The 25863-nt window shown below is 65.7% G+C and overlaps 1 protein-coding gene across 1 annotated transcript; it reads right to left on the bottom strand.

The window, feature by feature from the left end:
* Nucleotides 1-54: 54 nt before the first annotated feature.
* Nucleotides 55-24365, bottom strand: ADGRA2 (adhesion G protein-coupled receptor A2). Its single transcript, XM_063358634.1, has 19 exons — nt 24090-24365; nt 16175-16246; nt 10632-10703; nt 10453-10524; nt 10020-10091; nt 9745-9908; nt 9455-9668; nt 8710-8874; nt 7927-8128; nt 7676-7825; nt 7379-7540; nt 6499-6708; nt 6208-6409; nt 5743-5951; nt 5479-5606; nt 4357-4480; nt 4069-4214; nt 3803-3892; nt 55-3521 (listed from the first exon to the last, which is right to left on the bottom strand). Exons 1-19 carry the CDS (start codon nt 24305-24307, stop codon nt 2321-2323), a joined length of 3873 nt encoding a protein of 1290 aa, XP_063214704.1. The 5' UTR covers nt 24308-24365; the 3' UTR covers nt 55-2320.
* Nucleotides 24366-25863: the final 1498 nt, after the last annotated feature.

Genomic DNA, 25863 nt, shown 5'->3' with positions numbered 1-25863 from the left:
GCAGAACGGGTTTGGGAGTGTCAGGGAGACCCCTTAACCTGCTGAGAGAAAAATGCCCCGTCCTTGGTTAAATAAGGGCTGTGACGCTGCTGGAAATCGTGGCAAAGGCACAGCTTCGGCTGGTGTGTTTGGGGCTGCCGGCCGTTCACGGCCGCGTGCTGCTCACTCGACACCACGCCGCCCTCTCCGTGCCCAGGGGCCTGTTGTATTTGACCGCAAAGTCTGTGAGAAACAACAGGAGATCTCGGCAGATTGGCAAATCTTTAATATATTAAACAAAACATATCTGCTAGAAACATTCTATTTATATAAAAATGCAAAAAAGACCCCTTTAAAGACATTTCTTTGGCATACTTTCCCCTCCCTCCCCCACGTATATTGCAAGAAGCTCTCTGTTGATATGTCATTTGCTTGTAATGTAAACAGACAAAAAAAAAAAAGTGTAATTAATAATACAAAGCTTTTTATATAATACTGTCACAGTGCAGCAAGCATATATATAACAACTCGGCATCAGCACGACCGTGGAGGCTGCGGTATCGACAAGAAGGATTTAAATTGTATTAAGCACCAGGCGCAGTGAAGACGTGGTTTATGTCGGTTGGGCAGAGAGGCGGAGGCAGGCGGGGAGCGGCAGAAGCGTGTTAAGCCCAGGGGTGCCCCAGCCCTGCGGGGTGTGCGGGTTCCGAAGGGGAGACAAATCCACCACTAAGTGCTTTTTTTACTCCACTGGCTCGTGGCTCCCTCTCCCCACCGGCCCCTGCCCGGTCCCGGCGACCCCGCAGGAGGTAGCTGAATAATTAAACCCATTTGCACGCAGGAGAAAAAGAAAAGCGGAGGCAGGAGGAGGCTGGAAAGGGCAGAGGAGGCTCCAGGCTCTCATCCCGCCTCCGCTGCATCGCTCTTACAGCCGGGCTCGACGCCGGACGAGGGGGTGAAACGCAGCCCCGTCCAGAGGCAGCGGGTAGAGCTGTGGGGTACCCGCATGGGGATGGGGGGGGACACCTCCTCTCCTTCTAGGAAACCTTCACGACCTGGCAGGGGACAGGTACCCCAGAGCCTGCCGCTGCCTGCAGTGTGCCTTCTTTAGCTGCGCGCTAGGGGAAAAAAAAAAAGGGGGGGGACACGACTTGTTTTGAAATGGGGAAAAATAAGTGCTTATCCAAGTTCCGGCCCTTTGAACGCGTCACGTGAACTGTCCAAGGAAGGGCCCTAATTAATTGGCATCATTCTCCCACTCTCCCAGGAATGGCCCCCGCTCCCCGGTACTCTCCGGTCGTCTTATACGAGTGCGAAGCCGGTAGCCGGGGGGATTTCTCTGCCTTCCTAAGAGCAAACCCAAGCATTTTCTGAGCGTGCGCCCCTGGGTTAAGGCCGAGGACCTGCTCGGGGTCTCCATCCCAGCTCGGCTCTTTGGTGCTTTAGCAGAGAGGGTCAGTGGGCTCCGGCTCCGCCAGCCCACCCCATTGCATAGCTTACGCCTCGGGGGGCTCGGGAGCCCTTTCTGGCCGTGATTTTAGTGTCTGGCGTTAAAACAGTGCAGACAAATCGCCTCGCCTGGGAGCTGAGGCTCCTCTTACCTTGTGCTTGCTTTGCAATATGGCTTTTACTTGGGCGGCCGCGTAACCCACGGGGCCGAACGCTGGCGTCTGACACAACGCAGATAGAGAGAGAAAAACTTTTGCGTGTAAAAACATTTCAGACAGAGAAGCCGCCCTCTGACTCGCTCAGAAGCAGCTTGCTCAGGCTGGGGGGCGGGGACGGGGTGTCACACAGGCATCGGCGCTGCGGTGCCTGTACGGAAAGGGCACTTGGTGTGGTCCCTCGGCGGGAATATTGCAGTCGTGGCACGAGCGGGCTATTGCCAAAGCGCCCGGGGACTCGCCCGCTCCCGGAGAACACTGCTTGGTAACGAGGCACTCGCATCGCTTCCTGATCTGTCTATACATATATACATTCAATAATATAGCTTTGAAAAATAGACATTTGTTTCCTCTGTATATTATAAAATAGCATTTAGGATCAGTCTTGAGTGACGTGCAGGAGCCATCGAAGCGCGGCTGCAGCTGGGGGCTGCGGCAGAGCCAGGGCTGCCTTTCGCCTCGAGCCCCCGCCGCTGCCACGGGACGCTTTGAGCCTCCTCGGAGGGGGACGGGGGGGGCCCAGCATCGCCCTCCGCCCGGGCTGAGCCGCAGCCCCCGGCCGCGCCGCCCGTCCCCACTAGTGCACGTGGCCATTCCCGCAGCGTCACCTCCTCGCAGACGCTCTGGCCGTGGCTCCCGGCGGAAAAATGCTGCAGCCGTCAGGTCCTTCCCCACCTTTACACGGTGGTTTCGCTCTTCCAGAGGCCGGTCTTCATCCCGGCCACGCTGTCAGCGCCGGCCAGGTTGATGTCATACTTGCTGCCCTTGAGGCCGCCGTTGTGGCTGGCCACGTTGAGCGGGTAGGAGCGTCGCTTCGCCTCCTTCTCGGCGGCGTTGCTTTGCCGCAGGTTGTCCCTGCTGGCGCTCCTCCGGCGAGCCTCGGCGAAGTCGGGCGCCCGCCGGCCGCCGTCGCTGCCTTCCGAGTGGCTGGGCGCCGTCTCCCCGTCCTGGGGCGGCCGCGGCCCCGGGCGGCCGCTGCCCACGGGGCTGTTCCGGCCGCTGTGGTAGCTCTCGGAGTGGCTGTTGTGGAGGCTCCCGCTCTCGCTGGAGGGATGCTCCGAGGAGGGGCCCCGCAGCATTTTCAAGCGGTGGTGCTTCCCGTCCCGGCACTGCTTAGTTCTGCCCCGGTGGTTCCTGCGGCTGTGGAGGTTGCTGGCGTGCCTGCCGGCACCCGCCGTCTTCCCGTCGGTGGGGTCCGGCTCCGGGCGAGCGTCCGCCTGGCTCTGGGCTACCTGCAGGTTGGTGAGCTTGCAGCGGCCCCCGGCCGAGCCGGCGCTGCTGGGCGAGGAGGAGGAGGAGGCGCCGGAGCGAGCCGCCTCCGGGTCGCAGCCGATGAAGACCTGCGAGCCGTCCTCCGGCGCCAGCCCGGGGTGGACATATGCCTGCATGGGCAGCGCGTTCCTGTAGGAGGGGCAGCAGGAGAACCAGGAGCTGAGGACGTCCCGGCGCCGCACGCAGTGGTGGACGAAGATGAAGAGCCCCAGCGCCACAGCGGTGATGCCGTAGAGGCAGCTGAAGACGATGTTCAGGTACCAGCGCTGGGACACGGCCATGGCGCCGAACGTCCACAGGGCGACGTACAAGGCGTGGGTGGTCACCAGCGCCCAGAATTGCACCTGCAGAGAGTAGACGCCATCCGCCTCGGGGCAGGGCGGCCCCGAGTTCAGCGTGACCGAGATGGACCCGGAGTCTGTCAGGAGGTCCCCGGCACCCCCCAGCCGCGGCGGCGGCTCCAGCGGCTCGGGAACGTCTTTCCGGCGTGACGGTCGGCACTGAAGGCTGAGCCCGGCGCAGAGGAAGTAAATCCAGGTGACGAGCAAGATGAAAGCCACGGGGACGTAGAAAGCCCCCAGGCTGGGCCGCCACACCAGCCAGCAGCTGTACGGGAGGAAAGGGGCTCTGAGCTGGGTGCCCGCCGTGCCGCGCAGCCCGCAGCCACGCGTCGTGGCACTGTGACGCTCGGCATCGCTGCCCCGGAGGGATGGGGCGGGCTCCGTGGCAGCCTGGCGGTTGTTTTCCCAATACATGGACTGCCTTGGGAAAGGTCTCAGCAGCCTTTCCCGGGCTTGCCCGGATCCCTGGCACTGCTGGTGCCCCTGCCCGGGCTGGGGGGAGGCAGCCCCTTTGGGGAGGAGGGATGGCGGAGCAGGGACACTTACTAGGGGTTGTTGTCGTGGTAGTTGTGGATGTTGACGGCCGCCGTGATCCCACAGATGATGAGGGGGATCCCGCCGGCGATCAGGTAGAACCTGCATGGGGGGGACACGGTGTCACCGCGCACCCGGAGCGAGCCCTGGGGACGGCACGGCACGGCTGCCGGTGGGACGGGCTGGTATGGCAGGGCAAGTCCTGGCCCGGCCTCTGGACCAGGGAAGCTGCCCCGGCTCCCCGTGGGGCTGGGGCGAGGGGAAGGGGGGGTTCGTACCGCAGCATGGGTCTGGGGGCCGGCTGGGACGCGTCCCCGTCTGGCTGCCGCGGCACCTTCCAGGTGGCCTCCTTGTAGAGCACTCTGGCTTTCACCGCCATCCACAGCAGCGTGGAGAGGGAGGAGTAGTGCAAGATGATGCCCACCTGCAGGAGAGAGGCCATGGTCGCGAACGGGGGGCTGCAGACACGGCTGCGTCCCCGCCGGTCACCATCCTGGGGTCTCGGCAGGGCGGAACCTCACCGTGCCGGGCTCTGCGGTGGCCGTCCCCTCTCCCCCGGTACCTACCGCTTGGCAGACGATCAGGTAGCCGGTGAGGGTGATGCCTCCGGCGAAGACGGCGGCCGTCATGGCGATGTGGAAGCAGAGGTTAAGCAGCATGTGCCAGCCCTTCCGCGGGACGAGAATGGTGCTGGAAGAGGCACAACGGGCGCCTGTCAGCTCCGGCCCGGCCCCGAGCGGGACATTTATAGCCATTGGCGGCGGGTGAGAGAGCCGCAGCCTGCACTCGTCCCGCCTCCGCTGCTGCGGGAGGATGCTCTGACACAGCCGGTCCCCGGCCGGGCAACGGAGCGGAGCTGCTAAAAGCCCACAAGTGCATCCATGTGGGCAAAGGACTTCTCGTAGCTGCTGGCCGGGCTGCCAGCAGGGAGCCACTGGTGCCGGGACGCGGAGACGGGACCCGGCTCAGGCTGTTCCTGCCGCTGGCTGGGCAGCATCACGTTCCCACACCGGCTGCGGGGCCATAGCGCTGCCCGGCTTTGCTGGGGTTTGCGTCACTCAGAGCAACAGGAATGGCTTGGCCTTGCATTTATCTAAGTAAGTACTTGTTCAGCCTTGGAGATAATAATTATTATTGGGTTCTTCCAACTGGGAAGTAGTTAGATGTGGACTGATAGCGTTGCTTGGCTTTAATTAATACTGGTTTCACTTACCATAAATTCGCTTGCTGTTAACACTGGTTTCACTTACCCTAAGTTGAATGGCTTGGCCTTGTACGTACCTCATTAAGTAAGCAAGTATTTGACATAATAATTACTGTTGGGTTCTCCCAAACAGGTGGCAGCTCCATGGGGGCGGATGGTGGTGTTTGAGCTCTTGTTAGTCTTTGTTTCACTTCTAGTAAGGGGAACGGTTTGGCCTTAGGTGCATCTCATTAAGTGCTTGCTAAGCGTTAAACGTAATATTATTTCTGAGATAATAAAATTATTTCTGAGAAAGAGATAATAGAGGTTGTCCAACAATGCTGCTTGACTTTGTGTGTCACTCGTGGTAAGGGGAATGGTTCGGCTTTATATTTATCTTATTAAGCACTTGGTAGACACAATACTTAATATGGGGTTCTTCCTGAGAAATAGGTAACGGATTTAGCCAACAGCCCCTCCAACCGCCCCCGCGGCGCTGGCTCACCCGTGGTTGACGATGTAGGTGATGATGGTGGTGAAGAGGCAGAGCAGCAGCACGGCGGTGCAGGTGTACATGGCGGGGTGCAGCACCTCCGCGGCGCCCCGCGCCTCGCTGGGGAAACCGCTCAGCTCCTGCAGCGCACACCACGGCCCGTCGGACCCCGCCTCACCCGTCCCCGTCCCACCTCACCCCCCCCGGACCCCCCCCAGGGCTCCGCACCCCCCCAGGAGAGCTTCCCAACCCCCCTCCGGCTCACCCCCCACCTACCATGAGCACGGCCACGTTGCTGAGGTGCCGGCAGTGCAGGGAGGTGACGTTGGGCTCCCGGGCCGCCAGCTGGCAGCCCTCGGCGCTCCAGCCCCCCATGCCCCCCAGCACCTCGAAGTTCCAGTACGCGGCCACCGGGTCCGCGCCCTCCCCGGGGTGTCGCAGCGACACGGCCACCGGCTCCGACAGGTTTCCCACTCCGCAGCCGTCTGCAGCAACAGAGAATCCTGCTCAGCAGGACAACAGCCACCCCTCCGCCTGCACCCCCAAAGGGGGCTGGGCACGGGGGACCCCCCCCAAAGCATCCCACGGGCACGTTGCCACCTCCCCATGAGGACCCCCAGGGACGGCTTTGCCCCTGCGGGAGCACCAGGGCAGCACCAAGAGCCCCACGGAGCTCCATCCCCCAAGAAAAGCCCCACACGGGGCACCCCAAGTCCCCCCCCCGCAACAGGCAGCCCTTACAGGTCCCGGCGTAGATGACCGGCGTGGCCACGCTGCGGCGTTTGCCGTCGTCGGCCAGGCGGGAGGAGTTGCCCGTGCTGCAGAAGAGCTTGCCGTTGCGGAAGACCAGCAGCTGGAGCTTGCAGTCGGCCATCGGCGCGGCCGGGACGGGGCTGGCGAAGAGGCTGGGGGGCAGCTGGATGGAGGCCAGGGCGATGCTGTTCTGCGGGCGCACGGTCACCGGTGAGCAGGGGACGACCCCCCCCCCGCCATGCCTGCCCCGCTACCCCCCATGCCCTGTCTGACCCCTACCTTGATGTGGAAGCTGGTCAGGGAGACATTGGGGCGCCCCGTGGTGCAGCGCAGCCTCAGCTGCTGGTCGGGCATGGGCTCGGCCCCCCGCTCGGCCGGGGGGGGACGCCCAGCCGGGCCCCCGTCCCGCCGCTGGAAAGCCACGCAGCTCAGCCCCACGTAGCTCTCGGGCTTCACCACGTACGCCTCGAAGGCGATGTTGCGTGAGTTCTGCCAGGCACAGCGGGGCGGCCGTCAGCTCTGGCACGGCCAGAGACCCCCCTGGCATGGGCAGAGACCCCCCCAGCATGGGCAGAGACCCCTCCCAGCATGGGCAGAGAACCCCTGGTTCAGGCAGAGACCCCCCAGCATGGGCAGAGAACCCCTGGTTCAAGCAGAGACCCCCCTGGCATGGACACAGACCCCCAGCGTGGGCAGAGACACCCCCTGGCATGGGCAGGGACCCCCAGCATGGGCAGAGACCCTCCCAGAATGGGCAGAGAACCCCTGTCACAGGCAGAGACCCCCAGCACTGGCCGAGAGACCCTCTGGCATGGGCAGAGACCCCCAGCATGGGCAGAGACACCCCCTGGCATGGGCAGAGACACCCCCTGGTACAGGCAGGGACCCCCAGCATGGGCAGAGACCCTCCCAGAATGGGCAGAGACCCCCAGCATGGGCAGAGAGACCCTCTGGCACGGGCAGACACCCCCCCAGCATGTGCAGACCCCCAGCATGCGCAGAGACCCCCTCATCATGGGCACAGACCCCCTGTCACAGGAAGAGACCCCCCCAGAGAAATCTCCTGGCACAGGCAGAGGCCCCACACCAGCAGCCCAACCCCCTCCTCCTGCCCCCTCAGCCCCCCATCTCCAGGCAGCCCCCCCTTGCCCCCGCTCACCACCGCCATGTGCTGGGAGTTGCTGCTGAGCGTGTGGGCGGCGATCTTCTCCAGGGAGCGGACGATGCTGGTGCACGCCTTCTCCTCCTTCTGCGACATCCACAGGATGTGGTCGTCCACCAGCATGATGTTGCTGGCCATCTCCACGATCACGTCCGTCAGCTGCGAGGACAGCAAGCGGCTCCGCAAAGAGCTACCGCCGTCCCCGGCGGCAAACACCCCGATTCATGCTTTTCCGCCCCAAAAAGTAACCAGCGGGGGCTGGGGCAAGCAAGGGACGGGAGCAGAGCTCATTACCTGCTTGATCTGGTCCACGTAGCCGATAAACTTCTCTATCATCTGGGCCACGTAGAGGACATCAACCATGTCGGAGAAGTTGGCTGCCTCGGCCGTGTAGACGCGGAGCTGGTGAGCCAGGGTCAGGGCGTTGGAGGCGTTGATGGGCATCTGCAGAACGGCACGGCCACGGAGGCGGGGGGACGGTCACCGGCTGCGCCAGACCCACCCCCCCGGCACGGCCGCCGTTCCTCCCCGGTGCCCCGTCTCACCAGCACGAAGGTGTAGAGGACGCGGGTGATGTCGTTGGTGTAGAGGCAGTGGGAGTAGTCGCCCTCCTCCCAGCGCCCGGCGCGGTCGCAGCGCCGCCATGCCTGCTTCTCCGCCCCCGCGCCCGCGCCCGCCGGCCCCGCCGCGAAGGGGTACTGCAGGCAGGGCTGGAAGGCGGTGATGCCAGCCAGGGTGCGGGGCCACCTGAGGGTGTTGACACACGGTGACCGCGGGGCCCTCGCCACCAGCAGCAGCTCCCCCCCTCAACCTGCTCCCCCCACGCAGACCCTGCCCAGCACCACGCCACGACCCCCATGTCCCCCCAACAAGCCCCTGACGCTCCGGGGGGGCTGAGAGTGATGCTCCCCAGAAATCTTCCCCCCGCCTCAGTCCCGCATCCCACTCGGCTCAGCACAGCACAGAGGGAAGCAGCGGGTGGGGGCAAGGGGGCGGCACTGCTAATTTAAGCCACATTGACTGTACCAGTAATTTATATTCCGTAACGGCCCCGCCGGGGTTACGGCGGGCGCCCGGAGCCTTTCGTCTCGTGCCAGAGAAATTCCAACACCTCTGCTGCTGGAGCCGGGCTGCGCCGCCGCCACGGGAAGCCCTTCAAAGGCGCTCGCGTTCCCCGCGGCCGCTAATCGCTACCAGACGCCCGGTCACCTGCGGCGAGCCCCCCGGCCCGGCACGCACCACTCACGCTGTACGTGGCACACGCCACGCGCACCCCCGTCCCGCCGCCGCGGCACCCACCCCCCGGCCAGGCCACCGCCGGTCCCCACCTGAAGTCCCCGCGGTTGTTGGTGACCCGCTCGGCAGGGCAGTAGGACGCGGAGGTCTCCAGCACCACGATCTCCACCTTCTTGCTGACGTTGCCCTGGGAGGTGGAGACAGCGCATTCCCACTCGCCGTTGGCCGAGACGTGGATGTTGGAGAGGATGAGCTCGCTGCAGGCAGAGGGGACGGGCTGGCACGGTGGGTCTGCCCCACAGCGAACCCACAGCAGCGATCCCCCAAGCTTGGGGGCACGGGGACACACACCATGGAGTGCAGGAGGTGCCCACACTTGGCACCCCACCCATGGCACGTGGTACCCACAAACCAGCAAGCCCTGTGGCTACGAGTGTCCGTCCCCATCCCTGTCTCCATGTCCATCCCATCTCCATCCTTGTCCTGGTCCCACCTCCATCCCAGTCCCCATCCCCATTCCATGTCCATCCTTGTCCTGGTCCCATCTCCATCCCAGTCCCCAGCCCCATCCCATCTCCATCCTTGTCCCAGTCTCATCTCTATTGCTATTGCCACCTCATCTCCATCCCTGTACCCATCCCATCTCCATCACTGTCCCCATCCCATCTCCATCCCTGTCCCAGCCTCCATCTCCAGCCCCATCTCCATCACTGTCCCATCCTATCTCCATCCCTGTTCCCATCTCCATCATTGTCCCCATCCCATTGTCATCCCTGTCCCCATTCCCATCTCTATCCCTGTCCCCATCACATCTCCATCCCCGTTCCCATCCCTGACCTGGTAATGAAGGTGCAGTCATGGATGAGGCTCTCCTCCACGATGACGCCCGTCCGCTCGTCCTCCTCCACCAGCTCCCGGTTGTGGTACCATCGGATCTGGGTGCTGTTGTCCAGGTAGGTGGCGGTGCACTGGAAGGGCAGTCGGTCGCCCTGGAAAACCACCTGGCGCAGCGACGGGATGAGGTGGTGGGTGTGCAGCTCCGGGGTGCCCGCTGCGGGGGACACAGCCGGCGGGGTGAGCCCGCGCCCCCGCCCGCCGCCGCCGCCCCCGCCCCGGCCCCGGCTCACCGCAGCGGAGCTGGCTGTCCCGCGCGCTGCGCAGGGGGAAGGCGTGGAGGTGCCGGGGGTAGACGCACACCGTCCGCTCCGAGATCTGCGCCGAGCGGTTGCGAGCCCAGGGCAGCACCCAGCGCAGGTTGCAGTCGCACGTCAGGTACTCGGTGGCGAAGTCCCTGCAAGGGCCGGTGTCATGGGGGTCCCGCAGGGAAGGGGACACGCCACCAGCCCCGAGACCCTCTGGCAGGGACCCCTCTGGGTGCTGAAATCCCGGGGCACAAACTCACACGACTTTCAGGGAGGGGAGTTCGTCAAAGACGCCGGGTGGGAGGCTGGAGAAAATGTTCCCGGACATGTTCCTGCAGGACAGGAGAGAAAGGCGGAATGGAGGGGACCGGGGACGGAGGGGACTGGAGACCTGCCGGGGGTGTGAACACCTCCCGGGCCTCTCGCTGTGCCTGCACACCCCACCATGGCACCTGACGAGGGTGGGCATGGGGCAGGCACAGCCTAACGAGCCCCCAGGGTGGCTGGAGGCATGTGGCATGGGGAAGGAGCCCTCGGGATGCAGCACGGGGAAGGAGCCCTCGGGATGCGGCAGGGGGAAGCCCTGGGATGCAAAACCACCAGCGATGCCCCAGGGGGCACAGGACAGCCCCGGGAGCTCCTCTCGAAGCCAGGGGACAGGGCCGGCCAGGGTGTCCCCAGGGAGCTACTTACAGCCTGAGGAGGTTGGGGAGCCCCTGGAAGACGCTGGCGCTCAGGCAGCCGATGCGGTTGTTGGAGAGGTCCCTGCAAGGCAAGCGGAGGGGCCGTCAGGGCTGGGGTGGACACCCCGCTGTCCCCGTTTCCCCCCGCCCGGCCCCGGGGGCTCCCTGGGGGGCTGCGCCAGCACTTACAGACGCTTCAGCTCGGGGAGGCCGAGGAAGGCGCCCGGCTGGACCGTGCTGATCAGGTTGTTCTTCAGGTCCCTGCGGGGAGACAGACACAGAGCTCAGATTGTGCAGCAGGGACCCCGGGATGCGTCCTCTGCCCCGTCCGCAGGAGACCCAGCGCAGTGGGGACAGGGGCACGCGTGCACCCCAATCCCCCCCCGGATCCCAGTGCGGGTTCCTCGGCAGCCCCAGGCGCTGCAAAACCCCGCATGGGAGCCTCATTAGCAGCTTTCCATCCCATTTCCCTCTCGTTATCCCTCCAAAGGGCGCAGGGAAGGCGCGAGGCTCCCCGCTGCTCACGGGGGGGGACGCCAGCCCCTCTGCCCGCTCCGAGCACGCCCCGCGGAGCATCGCCTGCTGGCGGTGGCCGCTGTCCCCTCCGGCACATTGTTTCCGGAGCAGCCCTATCCCGGCGGGTTATCTCCTACGTGTGGGATAAGAGCACGCTGCAACTGCCAGCGTGGCCCCAAAAGGGCCTTGTGGCCCGCAGGAAGCTCGTTTGGGTTATTAGCCTGATTGGAGGCACGTATCTAATCAGAGGCAAGCCAGGCGTGCGCCGGTGCGGGGTGGCTGCCGTCACGGCGGGGAGTACCGGCGGCATCGGCCACTCCGTCCAGCCCCGGGGACCAGTGAGGCGGCTCCTGCCGAGCACCGGCGCTGGCCGGGAGAGGAAATGGGATCCATATGGCAATGCCGTGTTTATTTATAGCAGTCTCCACGGTGCTCATCGCTGGGGCGCCTGCTGCTCTGCGTGCGGCCCCGGGGACACCCCGTGAGCCACAGCCCTCGTTTCAAAGCCACAAGCTGGCAGCCGTGGCACACAGACCTGGGGTGCAGGCGGGCGCGGGGGTCCCCCAGGTGAAATGCGAGGGGCCACGCAGGGAGAAGAAACCAGGGCGACGCTGCCTGCACGCCATGGCCACGCAGACACAATTTGCTTCCAGACTAAAACTCACACACGTGGCTTCTGGGGGTCCCCGGCTGATCCCGAACGGGCAGGGCTCGGTGTGGGGGCGCACGGCCCCAGGGAAGGGAAATGCAGTGTGACACCTTCCCAGCCGGCAGCGTCCCAGCCCCGCTCGGCCAACGGAACTCTGCCCACACCTGCCTTCCCCGGTCTCCCCCGACAGGTATAAGCATGTCCTGCCGGCTCCAGTGGCTGGGTGCCTGGCTGGGTGTGCAGGCAGGGGTGCAGGCAGGCAGGCAGCGGTACAGGCAGGGGTGCAGACAGGTGTGCAGGCAGTGGTACAGGCAGGCATACAGGCAGCAGTACAGGCAGGGGTGCAGACAGGCATACAGGCAGGGGTGCAGGCAGGGGTGCAGGCAGGCATACAGGCAGTGGTATAGGCAGCAGTACAGGCAGGGGTGCAGGCAGGGGTGCAGGCAGGGATGCAGGCAGCAGTGCAGGCAGGCATGCAGGCAGCGGTACAGGCAGGGATGCAGGCAGGTGTGCAGGCAGGCAGGTGTGCAGGCAGTGGTACAGGCAGGCATGCAGGCAGCGGTGCAGGCAGGCGTGCAGGCAGGCGTGCAGGCAGCGGTGCAGGCAGGGATGCAGGCAGGGATGCAGGCAGGGATGCAGGTAGGTGTGCAGGCAGCGGTGCAGGCAGGGGTGCAGGCGGGGATGCAGGCAGCAGTGCAGGCAGGCATGCAGGTAGGTGTGCAGGCAGGCAGGTGTGCAGGCAGTGGTGCAGGCAGGGGTGCAGGCAGCAGTGCAGGCAGGCATGCAGGCAGCAGTGCAGGCAGGCATGCAGGTAGGTGTGCAGGCAGGCAGGTGTGCAGGCAGGGGTACAGGCAGCGGTGCAGGCAAGCAGGTGTGAGGGCAGCAGTACAGGCAGGCATGCAGGCAGCGGTACAGGCAGGCAGGGCTGCAGGCAGGGGTGCACCGGGTCCAGGTGAGCAGCGGTGCTGAAGGAACAGCTCCACTCACCTGCCCCGCCAGCGCCGACACCCCCTGCACTGACACCCCCTGCATTGACACCCCCTGCACCGACACCCCCTGCACAGACCACCCCCTGCACTGACACCCCCTGCACTGACCACCCCCTGCACCGACACCCCCTGCTCCGACACCCCCTGCACTGACCACCCCCTGCACTGACACCCCCTGCTCCGACACCCCCTGCACCGACACCCCCTGCACAGACCACCCCCTGCACAGACCACCCCCTGCACCGACACCCCCTGCACAGACACCCCCTGCTCCGACCACCCCCTGCACCGACACCCCCTGCACAGACACCCCCTGCTCCGACCACCCCCTGCACCGACACCCCCTGCACAGACACCCCCTGCTCCGACCACCCCCTGCACCGACACCCCCTGCACAGACACCCCCTGCTCCGACACCCCCTGCACTGACACCCCCTGCACTGACACCCCCTGCTCCGACACCCCCTGCACAGACCACCCCCTGCACCGACACCCCCTGCTCCGACACTCCCTGCACTGACACCCCCTGCTCCGACACCCCCTGCACTGACCACCCCCTGCACAGACACCCCCTGCACTGACACCCCCTGCACTGACCACCCCCTGCACTGACACCCCCTGCTCCGACACCCCCTGCTCCGACACCCCCTGCACTGACCACCCCCTGCACCGACACCCCCTGCATTGACACCCCCTGCTCCGACACCCCCTGCACTGACCACCCCCTGCTCCGACCACCCCCTGCACCGACACCCCCTGCTCCGACACCCCCTGCACAGACCACCCCCTGCACCGACACCCCCTGCTCCGACACCCCCTGCTCCGACACCCCCTGCACAGACCACCCCCTGCTCCGACCACCCCCTGCACCGACACCCCCTGCTCCGACACCCCCTGCACAGACCACCCCCTGCACTGACACCCCCTGCTCCGACCACCCCCTGCACCGACACCCCCTGCTCCGACACCCCCTGCACCGACACCCGCTGCACTGACACCCGCTGCACCGACACCCCCTGCACCGACACCCGTCCAAACACACCTGTCCTGCAAACACCCATCCTGCAAACACCCGTCCGAACACACCCGTCCGAACACACCCGTCCTACGAACACCCTGGGACACCATCCACACCAGCCCCACTCCCTGCCGGGGGCCAACAGAGGTCCGCGGGGACCCCCCACAACCCAGACACCCACCCAGCACAGCCCGCAGCGATTGGGGACGCAGAAGCCAAAACACGTCCCACGGCCAAAACTCAGCGCCCCTGGCTCTGGCCAGGGCGCAGTCGGGGGCTGCGGGGGACCACTGCCAGGGATGGGACCCGCCAGGGACTGTGCTGGGACCGGGGGCTCGCAGCCAGCCCCGCGCATGGCCTGGCGTGGAGCCTTCCTTGCTCAATCACTTCCTCCCCACTGGCCGGGGGCCGGGGCTGCTGCTGCTGATTTACGATAAGGCTCTTCTCTCCGCACCACGGTTGTTTGCCTTCGTGTTTCCGCTGGTCCCAAAGCCCTCCTCCCCCTGCCCCGGCGGGGTGACATGCTGCAGGCACCAGAGCCGTCAGCAGCACCGTGCCACGTCTGCTCGGGGACCCTGCTGCCACCATGCACACGTGGGGACGCTGCAAAGCAACCGCCTCCTGCCCCAAGGCAGCAAGCCCTGGCACAGAGGGCCTGATCCAGCCCAGTGCAGACCCCAGGAGCCCAGCACCCCAGGGCTGAGCCTGCAGCCACACCAGCAGCGCCCGCCGCAGCCCAGTGTAGGTGGACAGAGGGACAGACTCCATCCCCGTCACCGCCGTCACCCGACCGAGCCCCCTCGCAGCCCCGAGGGGGGAAGCGCTGGCCCCGGCGGAGGGCAGGACATTCCCAAGCGGGGCTGTGCTAATGAGCGCGGCTGCCCCGGCTGCATACCGGCCCCGCTCAGACTCATTAATCTCATTACGCCGCTACAAATCACTGGAGATGCCAAGCTGCAAAGCCCGGAGGGGTGGTGGTACCCGAGGGCACCCCACACGCCACCGAGACCCCGTGAATGGCTCCTCCCCAACGTGGTGGGACACCAAAACACCCACGGCAAGCAGCCAGGGTGGGCAGGGGTCCCACAAGCCCCAGGATGAGAAGCGAGGGGCCCCCGCCACGCCAGCGCAGTCCCTCCACGGGGCACATCTGTGCCGCGGCCGCGGACCGACCCGATGAAAACAATTAGGGCTCCTGTCGAGGGCAATCAGGCGCGGCGCGACGCTGGCCGGCCCAAGATGGGGGAGCACTGCCCAGGGCCCCCCCGCCCACGCTGGCGCTCCCCATCTGACCCACGCGGGGCTTCAGCACGGCAGAGAGCAGCGGGAGGTGACGCGGAGCGGCTGCTCTCCCAGGGCACAGGGACTCTTAGGGGGACGCCAGGGCTGCAGAGCTGCGGTCCCCCCGGGTGCCGGCCGCCCCAGCTGCCCCCTGCCCGCACGCACGTTCATCCCTCCCGTTAATGAGAGCCCGGTGCCAGCCGCGGGAGGAGGTGACCCCACGCCTGTTACCGCACTGGGGAGGACTCGCCCACGTGGGACTGCAGGGACGCAAGGTCCCCACGGTGACAGCTTCCCCCTCACCCCGAAAACAGTCCCACGGGGATTTCCACGGCTTTACAAGCCAAAAAGCCAGTGTACCAGGCACTGCCTGCGCCCCAGCCACAGCGCCCTGCCCCAGGCACCCGGCATCCCGGCGTGCCTGCACCCCACCCCAGCCCCTGCACCCCACGCTGTGCCCGGGGGTGGGCACCCCCCGAGGCCGTGTGCCCCAGAGCAATGCCACCAGCGGGCACAGCCCACCCCGGGCTCCGCTGTGAGCTGGGGCAGGTGCACGGCACGTAACTCGAACAAGATCCCCGTTAATAAATGCTTCCTCGTTTGGGCTAACGAAAGGCAGGCAGCGCGGGTCCCACCGCCCCTGGGGGACCATGCGGTGTGGGGCAGGGACCCAAGGGAAGGGGACCCCACAACCGCAGCCCCACAACCACAGCACCATGTGCCGCAGAGGATGTCCAGCGCAGAGGTGGGCATGGGGCACGGTGCCCGTGGCCACCGTCACTTCGGGCGAGCATCCGGCAGTGGGAGCCCACCCGGCCCCACTCGGCGCAGGAATGTGCGAGACCCTCGCGGGGAACAAAACGCCCTCAGTGCGCCGGTCCCCGCTCCTGCATACCTACAGATCAAACCCATATGGGGGCCATAAATCTCCCCTTATTACAGCTCCCTCCATAGAGATGCCTTTCATGGAGAGATAAGAAAGTTGACTTTGTTCGGGGGGACAATGTCGCTTTTCATACTGGCCCCCACGGAGCGCAGCCCCCCTGGTGCCTCCCGCCCCAGCGCAGCTCCCGGGGTCCCCGGTTCGCCCGCGGGTGCCGGTGGCAAACCCTGCACCCTAGTGCCGGCCCCCATGCGGCACCCGGGAGGGACGTGGGGAGCAGGACGCGCACGGTGCTGCCAGCACCCGCCCCGCTGACACCCCCATGGAAGCCCTGCCTGCACCCCGCCGCTGCCCACCCCTCTGGCCCCGACCCCCAGCCGCCTGCCGGGCACTCACAGCTTCTCCAGCGCCCGCAGCCCGAAGAAGGAGCCGTTCTCCAGCAGCGTGATCTTGTTGTTACTCAGCAGCCTGCGGGAAGAGCAGAGGGAGAGGGGCAGCCCCGTTACTCGACTTGCCGGCAGCCCCGGCCGTGCCACCGGGGTGGTGGCAGCGACGTTGAAGGCTCAGGGACAGGCTGGCACGGCCGGGGTGGGGACATGGGATGCAATGGCCACACTGGGATGCCAAGTGTGGTCCACATGCATGGCAGCACTGGGCTGGGGGTGCCCAGGGCATCGCTCCTGTCCCTGGGCCTGGGTGCAAGGAGCTGCACGTGCCAGGGACGAGATCCCCACCCCAGCACCCACACCGAGAGGGCACCCTGAGGACCTGGAGCCAGGACAGGACCATACAGCACCCCCAGCTCTTGCCCCCCACCAGCCACAGCCACCCCAGGAGCCTCCCAGCGCTGAGATTTTATCCCAAAATAAACAACTTTGCTGGTACAAAGGGGCCCTGCGTGGCGACAGGAGAGGGAGGGAAGGCACAAGCACCCGCCAGTTCAGCCAGGAGCTCATTAAAGCGTGTCAGTGGCAATTAGCAGAGCCAGCCCCTGGCCTGGGGATGGGAGCTGGCTCTCGGGGACCAGCGGTGCTTCCCCGGCACCGGTGATGCTCCCGCCAGCAAACGGGATCCAAAAGCCAGGGGGGCAGCCTGGAGCTTGGCTGGGGAGAGGCGCGGGGAAAAAAGGGCTCATTGAGGGCCGGAGCCGGGGGTGTTTACCCACGGGCGGGCTCTGCAGCCGGGCTGAATGGCGGCTGTGTGCTCCACAGCCCCGGCCCCTCTGGACGCCCAGCCGTCGCCGGCCGCGCTCGGCTCATCCTGGCCGAGCTCCCGCGTCAGGGCTGCCCGGGAAGCGGCGGGAGCGGGACCCGGATCGGGGGGCTTCATCGCGGCAGGGGTGGCTCCAAACCCCCGAAGGGTGATGGGGAGGGAAGGGCTGGGGGGCAGCCCCCCCACCCGGGGCCGCATCCTGTGCTAATGAGGAGCGGAGGCGGCCGGTGACCCCGCCAGCCTGAAAATTGCTTCCACACGCCGGCGGCCAGAGCCACATCTTGCCCTTTCCTCCCCGCGGGGACCCCGCTGTGACAGGGCTCAGCGAGCCCCAGCACGGCGGCAGCGAGCCCCGGTGCCGGCCAGCAGTGGGCTCAGCCCCGGCAGCCTGCCCGGAGCAGGGGGGGGCAGCAGGGATGCTCCCGGAGCAGCATCCCTCCCGGAGCAGCCCCGTGGCACCCCTCCATCCCCTCTCACGGCATCGGTGGGGGCTGTTGCTCAAGGGTGCGCCCGCTTCAAGGGCTACAGAAGGTTTTAATTCCAGCAGCGGCAGATTTCACAACCCAGCAAAGCTCCGCAGGCTGCGCACTCATGGGGGGGACCTCGGGGGCTCCCTGCTAAAGCTGGGGTGAGCAGAACCCCCTGGCTTGGGGTCTGAGCTGGGGCGCACGCTGGACCCTGCCGAAACAGCCCGTGGCGCTGCATGAGCTGAAAATGCAGAAATTAGAGGAGTGCAGGAGATTCCCATCTTGGACCTCCCGTGTTTGCTCCCACGCCCTGGCCCAGGGTGGTAGGGGGTCCCCAGCACGGCCAAGGGGCAGGGGGGAGCCGGTCACCCCGGGCAAGCCGGACCAGGGCTACGACTGCGGACATGCAGGGAGCAGGCACCCAGCTGCCTGCACCGGGGGGACGGGGCTCCGGAGAGCTGCCCCCAGCTCCCCCAGGGCCAAGCCCCGCGCTGGGGATGCTCGGTTTGCTCATGGACCCCCGGCACCATCCGCGCCTCCGCCATAAACCCAGAACTCCCCGCCTTCAAAGGCAACGCTCCCCGACGGGCTCGGCCTCCCCTCTCATCTGCAGCCAGGCCACCGGGCCGGCAACCCGCCAGCCACGGCTGGGAACGAGCCACGGACACCCTCCCCACAGCCAGCTGGGGCCAAGGGCAAAGCCACCCCCGGAGCCACCGGCCCCCTGGGACCTGCCATCGGGAGCGCGGGAACGGCCAGGACACCGGCACGGCGGCACTGCCCGGCACAGGGTCTGCCCTTCCTCAAGGAAAAGATGTCCTCGCCCAAAATGGGTGTTTGGCACCAGAAAATTGCGCTGACAGTGACGATTTGACTGAAAGTTTTCTTCCTGATAGAACTTTTTCTGGGTAGCGATCCCGGCTCATTTTTTCCCCGTCCTGTAGGAACCAGCGGGGTCGCGCTCCCCCGTAACAACTCACATCCTCAGACACGGTTTTATTTTGTTTTCTCTAGTTTTATGGATATTATGTTCCAAAATGTTTTCTGGGTTGTTTTTTTTCCAGGAAGTTCCCATCAGGCTCCACGGGACTTTCCGGCCCCACGCAGTCGCCGGCACTGTCCCCTCACAGGAGATTAACTGAGAACCCCCCAAATACGATGGGATAAGTGTCCCCGAGAGGCCACCCCGACCCAGCACACGGGGGTCACGGGCGAACAGCGGGGCCCCACGCTGGGACCCCCCCTTGGCACCGGGGCTGGACCCAAACCCCTCGGCCGATTTCAAGCCCCGAGAGCCGCCCTTGCTCTTGCACCCGGCCAGGAGCCGGGATCGATGGGGTGGGAAGTGGATGGAGGGCGGGAAGGGAATCCCGCTGCTCCCCAATCTCCCCTTCTCACCATGGCCACGGCGGCTCTTGCCGCTGGTGGGCTGGGGAAGACACCGGGCAAGCTCCCTGACGGCTCGCCAAGGTCCGTGCGGGGCCGGGGGTGCAGAGGGGACACGGTGCCCCCACGTCCCAGCCGTCCGCAGGCTTGGCAGGGCATGAAAGCACAGCTGTGCTCCTCCAGAGCCGCCGCTCGGCCGTGCCTTGGCTCCGGCCCAGGCTGGGACTCCTCACCTCGGCACCGCCGGCAAATGCCGCGGCGAGAGGTACCCCCCAACCCCGCAGCACGGTGGCAAGGGCTGGGGACCCCGCGGACACCCCCAGCCCTCGACGCCCGGCCACCCTCGTGCTGCTCCAGCATCCTCCTGCCCCACGGCGCTTTTGTCCCGCCCGGCCGCCCCAAGACCCTCCGGCATCGCGGAGCGTGGGCGGGCGGGTGGCTCCCGTCGCCTGCCAGGGGATGGCCCTGCCACCGGGATGCTAATCGGCTAATTGAGCGGTGGCTGGAAAAGTCCCTCCGGACAATGCGGGCATTAAGGACCAGAGCGTCGAGTCAAAGGGAAACAACGGGGGGATGCGTGGCGGCGACGGGAGCCCCCCAAGGGGCATCCTCCCATCCCGGGGGGATTCAGCCTTGGAAGGCGTGCAGCATCCTCACTCCATCCCGCCCGTGCCGGGGCTCTGGGAGCTCGGAGCCCTGGAGGCTGCAGGCAGGGAGATAGAGATCCCTTCTTCTTTTTTTTTCCTTTTTTTTTTTTTTTTTTTTCATCTCAAAAAGAGGAGCCAAAAGTGAAAAAAAACAAGATTGTTTTTTCAAGCGTGCTGGAATCCACTTGGATAAATAACAGCTCCAGAAACTGGGCTGCTGAAACAATAAACTTCCTCTGGACCCAACCAAAAAAGGACGCGGGGAGATGGTGGCTCCCCGGCCGGGCAGGGGCACGGCAGCGGCGCGGAGCTTCCTCGGGGGGGGCCGCGGTGGGGGCGGGGAGCCCGGCTATGCTTTGCTCTCCGAGTGCATTAATTCAAAGCATATGCTGGCGGCAGATCCAGCGCGGGCTGCGCCCCGAGCAGAGCCCGCTGCTTCGCAGAGGGATTTTTTAGGAAGAGAAAAGAGGGGCCCCGGAGCTGGCGAGAGGTGCCGAGGGCTGCGGCGCTGCGACGGGGTCTGGGGGGGGGGGGCAGCATCCCAGAGGGGGGACCCCGCAACTCCGAAGGGGCTGGAGACCCCCTGACACGGCCGGGGATGCCCCCTCCCCGCTTCGTTCGGGCTCCCGGGGGCTCTTCCCCTCCCCACGACGTGCCCGGGGCGTTGCCTCCATCCTGGCGTCATGCCGGGCTATTTCGGATGGTGAAAATTATTGTTCCAACCCTCGGCTTTTGTTAGCACAGGAAAAATCAGCCCCGGAGAGAGGGCGAAACCTCCAGAGCAGGCGCGGGGCCGGGATGCTCCCAAGCACCGGGCAGCACCGCGACCCGCAGCCCCTGGGAAAACCGGACCCGCAGCCCAATAAATAACAAATAAAAAGCTGAAAAAGGTTAGGGAAAGAAACCATCTGCAGGGCCCAGGATAAACCGGCCTCGGAGAGGGGAGTTCAAGTAGAACTGGAAATTGGTCATAAGTCAAAGCCCTCTATTCCCTGCAGACAATCTGTAATTTCGGTGCAATCAAGCTGTGCACATAAATGAGGCCTGGGCTGGGATTCCACATCTGGAAGAGGTTTGGGCTCCCGCCCGTGTGACAGCGGGGCCGGCCGCGGCCGGCGTGGCTATCTGGGTCTCGTTAGGGATACAGTGCTTTTTCCATTAGGCGATTAGCACAGGGGTCAGCGGGAGGGGGAGGGAATTAAAGCCTTGTTAATACACGTCTGCGGAGCCCCGGCACCTCACAGCTGTGCCGGAGGGATGTCCCCGAGAGGTGACAAAGCCCCCAGCCCCAAACCACGGGGAGACGGCAGTCCCCCCAGGACGGAGGGGCCAGGCAAAGGGCTCTGCTGAGACAGCTGCAGCCGGGCGAGCTGTGCAGGGCTATGAGCCAAGAAGGGGTGACCACACCAGCCATTAGGGTTGGCAATCCTCCTCCCTCCCCACGACGAGCCGGGGGGCGAGAATTAACCTCCAGGTATAAAAACGGGGCGGGTGTCAGAGAGCACACGCCTTGTCCCGGCTGCTGGGGTGGCACGGGGACGTCGCACCCCTGCGAGCATCGTCCCCCTTGCCAGACCCCACGTGTGTCCCCACGCAGCTCCCTGCGCCCCCATGAAGGCAGCGCTTCCGCCTGCACCGGCACCCGCCGGGTCTCCCCACAGCGGGAGTTCCTCAGCCACAACCGGGGGGACACGGCCGGGACAGCTGTAGATATTTAGGCAAGAAGCGAGGTACCCCATCTCCCTGTCCCGCCGCCATCCCACAGCTCAAGGGGCTGCAGCACCGGGGTCCCGGGGGTCATATCTAGCGCCAGGACGGAGCAGGGCCACCGGTTCCCAGCACCTCCAGCCACGCTGGGTTTGTTCCCCGCCACCGCCGCTTCCCCACATGGAGTTAATTTCTGCAGCTCCACATCTGCGGGCGCTGCCGGGGCTCCGGCTTCGCTCCCTCCCGAAGCAGCGAGCCCTGCGAGGCGCCCAGGGAAGGGACAAGCTGCCACGTCCCCCAGGACGCCCAGCCGAGCCCGGCAGGTCCCCGGGGCCGCAGGCATCCCTCGTCCCCTGCTCTGCCCGTCCGCAGGCTGCGATGGCAGCAAGCGTTTCTCAAGCGCGGGGGGGTAAATACGCAGCAGCTGTCGCGGCTGCAGCCTTGGATTCCTCAGCGCAGGCCTAATAATTAAAGATAAATAAAGAAGCAAACCAAGAGTGTGGGAAAAAAGCCAAGCGAGAGCTGGTGTGAGGGACCCGCAGGGCGGCAGACCTCCTCCGGCCCCCCCGTGCATCCCCGGCCATCGCCAGGGCGGCCGGAGCTGTGGCCGGGACAGCAGCGGTCCCACCCCGGCAGCCTGCCCCCGCGCCCAGCATCGTTAGCACTAACGCACACCCGCTTCCAGGCCAGCCCAGACGAAAACTAGACCAGGGCTCTGCTTTTTAGTGTTTTTCTGCACAAAACACACCCTGTGTTTCCTGCGACTGGGGCAACACGGATGATGCTGAGCATCCCCTGGGGGCACGGTCGGGACCTGAGCATCCCGGAGGGCACAGTCGGGACCTGAGCATCCTGGGGGGCATGGATGGGACCTGCGCATCCCTGGGGCACGGACGGGACCTGCACATCCCGGGGGCACACAGAGGAGCCCCACTCGGACCCGTCTCACCCGCGGGGCTCAAAATCAGGCTGTCCCCAGCGGGGTGTCCCCCAAGGCACGTGCAGCCCTTGCCATGTGCCCAGGCCCCGCTGCCTCCTCCGCTCCCTGCCCGCACCCCAGTGGCTCCAGGAGACGCTCCCGAAGCCGGAGCCTCTGGTTTTGATTGTTCCATCTGGAAAGGGTTTAGAATAAATCATGTTTACTGCGCAAGAGCAGAGCCCAGGGTCACCGCATATTTGTAGGTTTCTGCCTACGCCTGTAGGTTTCGTGTCACGTTTTAGTGGGATCGTGTGATGCCCTAATGCCTCTGCACGGTCATCCCGGCTCCTCCAAGGGAGCCGACCCCGGCATGGCTGGCTCCAAACACCCCTGTCCCACTGGGCATGGCCCCCCCTCGGCCGCTCTGCCGGCACGGGGCTCCGCACGTGCACAGCACTGGGGTAACGCTCCCTCACACTGGAGAAAGCACCAGAGCAGGCAATTAATCAGATGCTTTTCCCAAAACAAATTGACAAAGGACTGAGAAGTCTCTGCGGGTATTTGCAAGGGGGTGATGTATAAAAATGGGCCGTAGGAGGAAAGAAGTGAAGAGCAAAACCTGGCCGAGGGAGAGAGCGACCAGAGAGCCCAACCTCCACCTGCCCAGTGCCCCCCACCACGGGGAAGCTCAGGACAAACCCAGTGCTGCTGCTCCAGGACGATTTACGCTTTTTTTATCGCACCCACCACCCTTCAGACCCTGCTCGTGGCACCCGCGCAGCACAGGCACGGTTCACGATGTGGGGGACGGCGGCATCAGCTGGGTCGCCTTCGCAGCCACCCCATTTTCACAACGTGGACATCGCCACCCCGAAACGAAGCCCCGCGGCAGCCAGCGACACGGCACACGGGAACCGGGAGATGCTTTAGGCACAGCAGAAACTCCAGCATGGGAGTGGACACGTGGCCAAGCGGGCTTGAGCACGTAAGAGCGATAGGACCAGGAGCGCCGCAGCCCCCAGCCCAGCCCCAATTCTCCGCAGCGCCCAAGAAAACCCTCCCGAGGAGCTGAAGGTGGCGAGCCGAGGCCGTGGGCACGCAGGGCCACCCTCCTGGGACGACACTCGAGGCGAAGGCGACCTTCCCTCCAGCAACGGCGCTGCCGGCCCTGCCCTCCAAACCAGATTTTAATTCAAACGTCTCCTGCGGAGTTATAAATAAACCCTGCAATCTGCTGCTGCAGCGAGCGGGCGCAACGGCTGCCAACGCCGGCCAAAACCTCCCCGGGACCGAGGGGGAAGCTTTTAGGAAGCAGCTTCAGACCCTTCGCGCAAACCCAAAACCCACTTACTGCCCCCGATCTGTCTTCAGCAAATATTTCCAGTAAGAGCCTTGGCTTTCAAACAAAAACATCCTCCCCCAGCACTCAGGCAGCAAGCGCCGCGGAGGGAAGCGTGGAGAAGGAGCCCGTTTCCTGGATTTCCAGCTCACGTCCACACTTTAAACCCGTGCTGCCGCCGCGCCGTGGGGAGAGCGGGTCCTTTCCGTTATTCTATAGCCGCAACATCCCGCTTTAATGCGATTTACACAGCGTTACGCAGAACCGAGAAATGCTTCTGTGGGTACAGATTCGCTTATTAAGTAAGTGAGTGAAAAAATAAGTGAAAAAAAGGATCTGTTCGTACTGTGCTGCCCGACACGGCGGGAATTTACCCCCGCCGGCACCCGGGGGCGCGGTACCCGCGGCGTGGGGTGGTGCTGGGGGGTCTCCCGCTCCCCCGGGGCCGCTCGGCGCCACCCGCGCCCGGGCTCCCACCCCTCTCCCGGCGTCCCGGCGCAGCAGACGCCCGGCCGGAGCGGCCCGGGGGGGGATGCCCGGGGCCGGGGACCGATGCTCGGGATCGGGGACGGATTCCCTGGTCCGGGGACCGATGCCCGGGGCGGGGGACCGATGTTCGGGTCGCGGTACTCACAGCGTGGCGGTGCCGTCGGGCAGCAGCCGGGGCTCGGGCGGCACCGGGAGCCCCCCGCCGCTGCAGACCACCCTCCGTCGGGGGGCGGCGGGGCCGCCGGGCGCCTTGGCCCGCTCCGCCGAGCACTTGCAGCCCAGGCTCTGCACCGGGCAGCTCCGCGCCGCCCCCCCGCCGCTCAGCGCCGCCGCCAGCAGCACCAGCGCCGCCGCCCGCCGCATGGCCCCGGCCCCGGGCCACGGGCTCCGGGCTCCGGCTCCGCGCCCGCCGCCGCCCCGCTCCCCGGGGCGGCTCCGGCGGCGCCGCCTCCCCCGGCTCCGCCGCCGGCCCTGGCACCTCCCCCGGCCCGCCCCGGCCCGCCCCGCCCCGGCCACGGCCCCGCCGACGGCATCGGCTCCGCTGCCCCCGTGGGAGAGGGCTGGAGTTCCCCGTGGGCCGGGGCTGGAGCGCGGGGGGGGGTCCTGGAAAGCTGGAGCCTGCCCGGGAGAGTCAGAGTCACAGAATGGTTTGGGTGGGAAGGGACCTTAAAGCCCACCCAGTGCCACCCCCTGCCCTGGGCAGGGACACCTCCCACCAGCCCAGGTTGCTCCAAGCCCCGGCCAACCTGCCCTTGAACCCCTCCAGGGATGGGGCAGCCACAGCTTCTCTGGGCAACCTGGGCCAGGGGCTCGCCGCCCTCACAGCAAACAATTCCTTCCCCAGATCTCATCTCAATCTCCCCTCTGTCAGTGTAAAACCCTTCCCCCTCGTCCCATGGCTCCCCTCCCTGCTCCAGAGTCCCTCCCCAGCTTTCCTGGAGCCCCTTTAGGGACTGGAAGGGGCTCCAAGGTCTCCCCGGAGCCTTCTCTTCTCCAGGCTGAACCCCCCCAGCTCTCTCAGCCTGTCCCCACAGCAGAGGGGCTCCAGCCCTCCCAGCATCTCCGGGGCCTCCTCCGTCCCCACTCCAATGGCTCCGTGTCCTCCTGATGTCCCCAGCGCTGGAGGCAGCACTGCAGGGGGGTGTCCCCTGAGCGGAGCAGAGGGGCAGAATCCCCCCCTCGCCCTGCTGCCCACGCTGCTGGGGATGCAGCCCAGGCTGCAGGGGTTTTCTGGGCTGCCAGCGCATGTTGCCGGCTCCTGTTGAGCTTCTCCACCACCAACACCCCCTAGTCCTTCTCCTCGGGGCTGCTCTCCAGCCATTCTCCGCCCAGCCTGGATTTGTGCTTGGGATTGCCCCAACCCCACCCCAGGACCTTGCGCTTGGCCTTGCTGAACTTCATGAAGTTTTCATGGACCCACCGCTCAAGCCTGTCCCGGTCCCTCTGGGTCCCGCATGGTGCAACGCTGGAGCCCCCATGGAGAGGGGGTGGAGCTCCCACAAGACCAAGAGCTACAGCCCCCACAGACCAGAGCATCCTCCTGGAGGAAGAGAAGCTCCAGCCCTGCCTGGTCCTGAGCTGGAGCCCTGGGCATCAGCGGGGGGCAGAACAGAGCCCTGCATGGTCCGGAGCACACGTGGTCCATATGGGCCATGATGCGACGCCTCACTGTGTCATCCCAGCTGTGACAAGCACAGGGTGCTGTGACAGGGTGGTGGCACACACATGGCCCCACCAGCCCTCCTGCGCGGGGGTCTCTGTGGCCCCCCACTGCCTGCCAAGACCCTGGGACCCCTCGCCATGGAGGAACGCCCTGCACAAACTCACACAGTTGACTCCACGGTCGCGCTGCTCCGTCCCCTCCTGGCCTCCGCCCCGCAGTTAACACTCCTCCCTTCTTGCCTTCCCTGTTTGCTTCA

This window comes from Chroicocephalus ridibundus, chromosome 23 (assembly GCF_963924245.1).
Source record: "Chroicocephalus ridibundus chromosome 23, bChrRid1.1, whole genome shotgun sequence".
Taxonomy (NCBI): domain Eukaryota; kingdom Metazoa; phylum Chordata; class Aves; order Charadriiformes; family Laridae; genus Chroicocephalus; species Chroicocephalus ridibundus.
Note: the sequence above shows the minus strand (reverse complement) of the source record. Positions and strands in the feature narration are given on the sequence as shown.

Excerpts from the sequence above, each read along its gene's own strand:
- ADGRA2 (XM_063358634.1), bottom strand. The coding sequence starts at position 24,307 with ATGCGGCGGGCGGCGGCGCTGGTGCTGCTGGCGGCGGCGCTGAGCGGC. Across the intron at positions 6,709-7,378 it reads ACTCCCAGCACATGGCGGTG|AACTCACGCAACATCGCCTT; the intron begins GTGAGCGGGGGC and ends TGTGCCTGGCAG. Across the intron at positions 3,893-4,068 it reads GCCCCCAGACCCATGCTGCG|GTTCTACCTGATCGCCGGCG; the intron begins GTACGAACCCCC and ends CCCCCCATGCAG.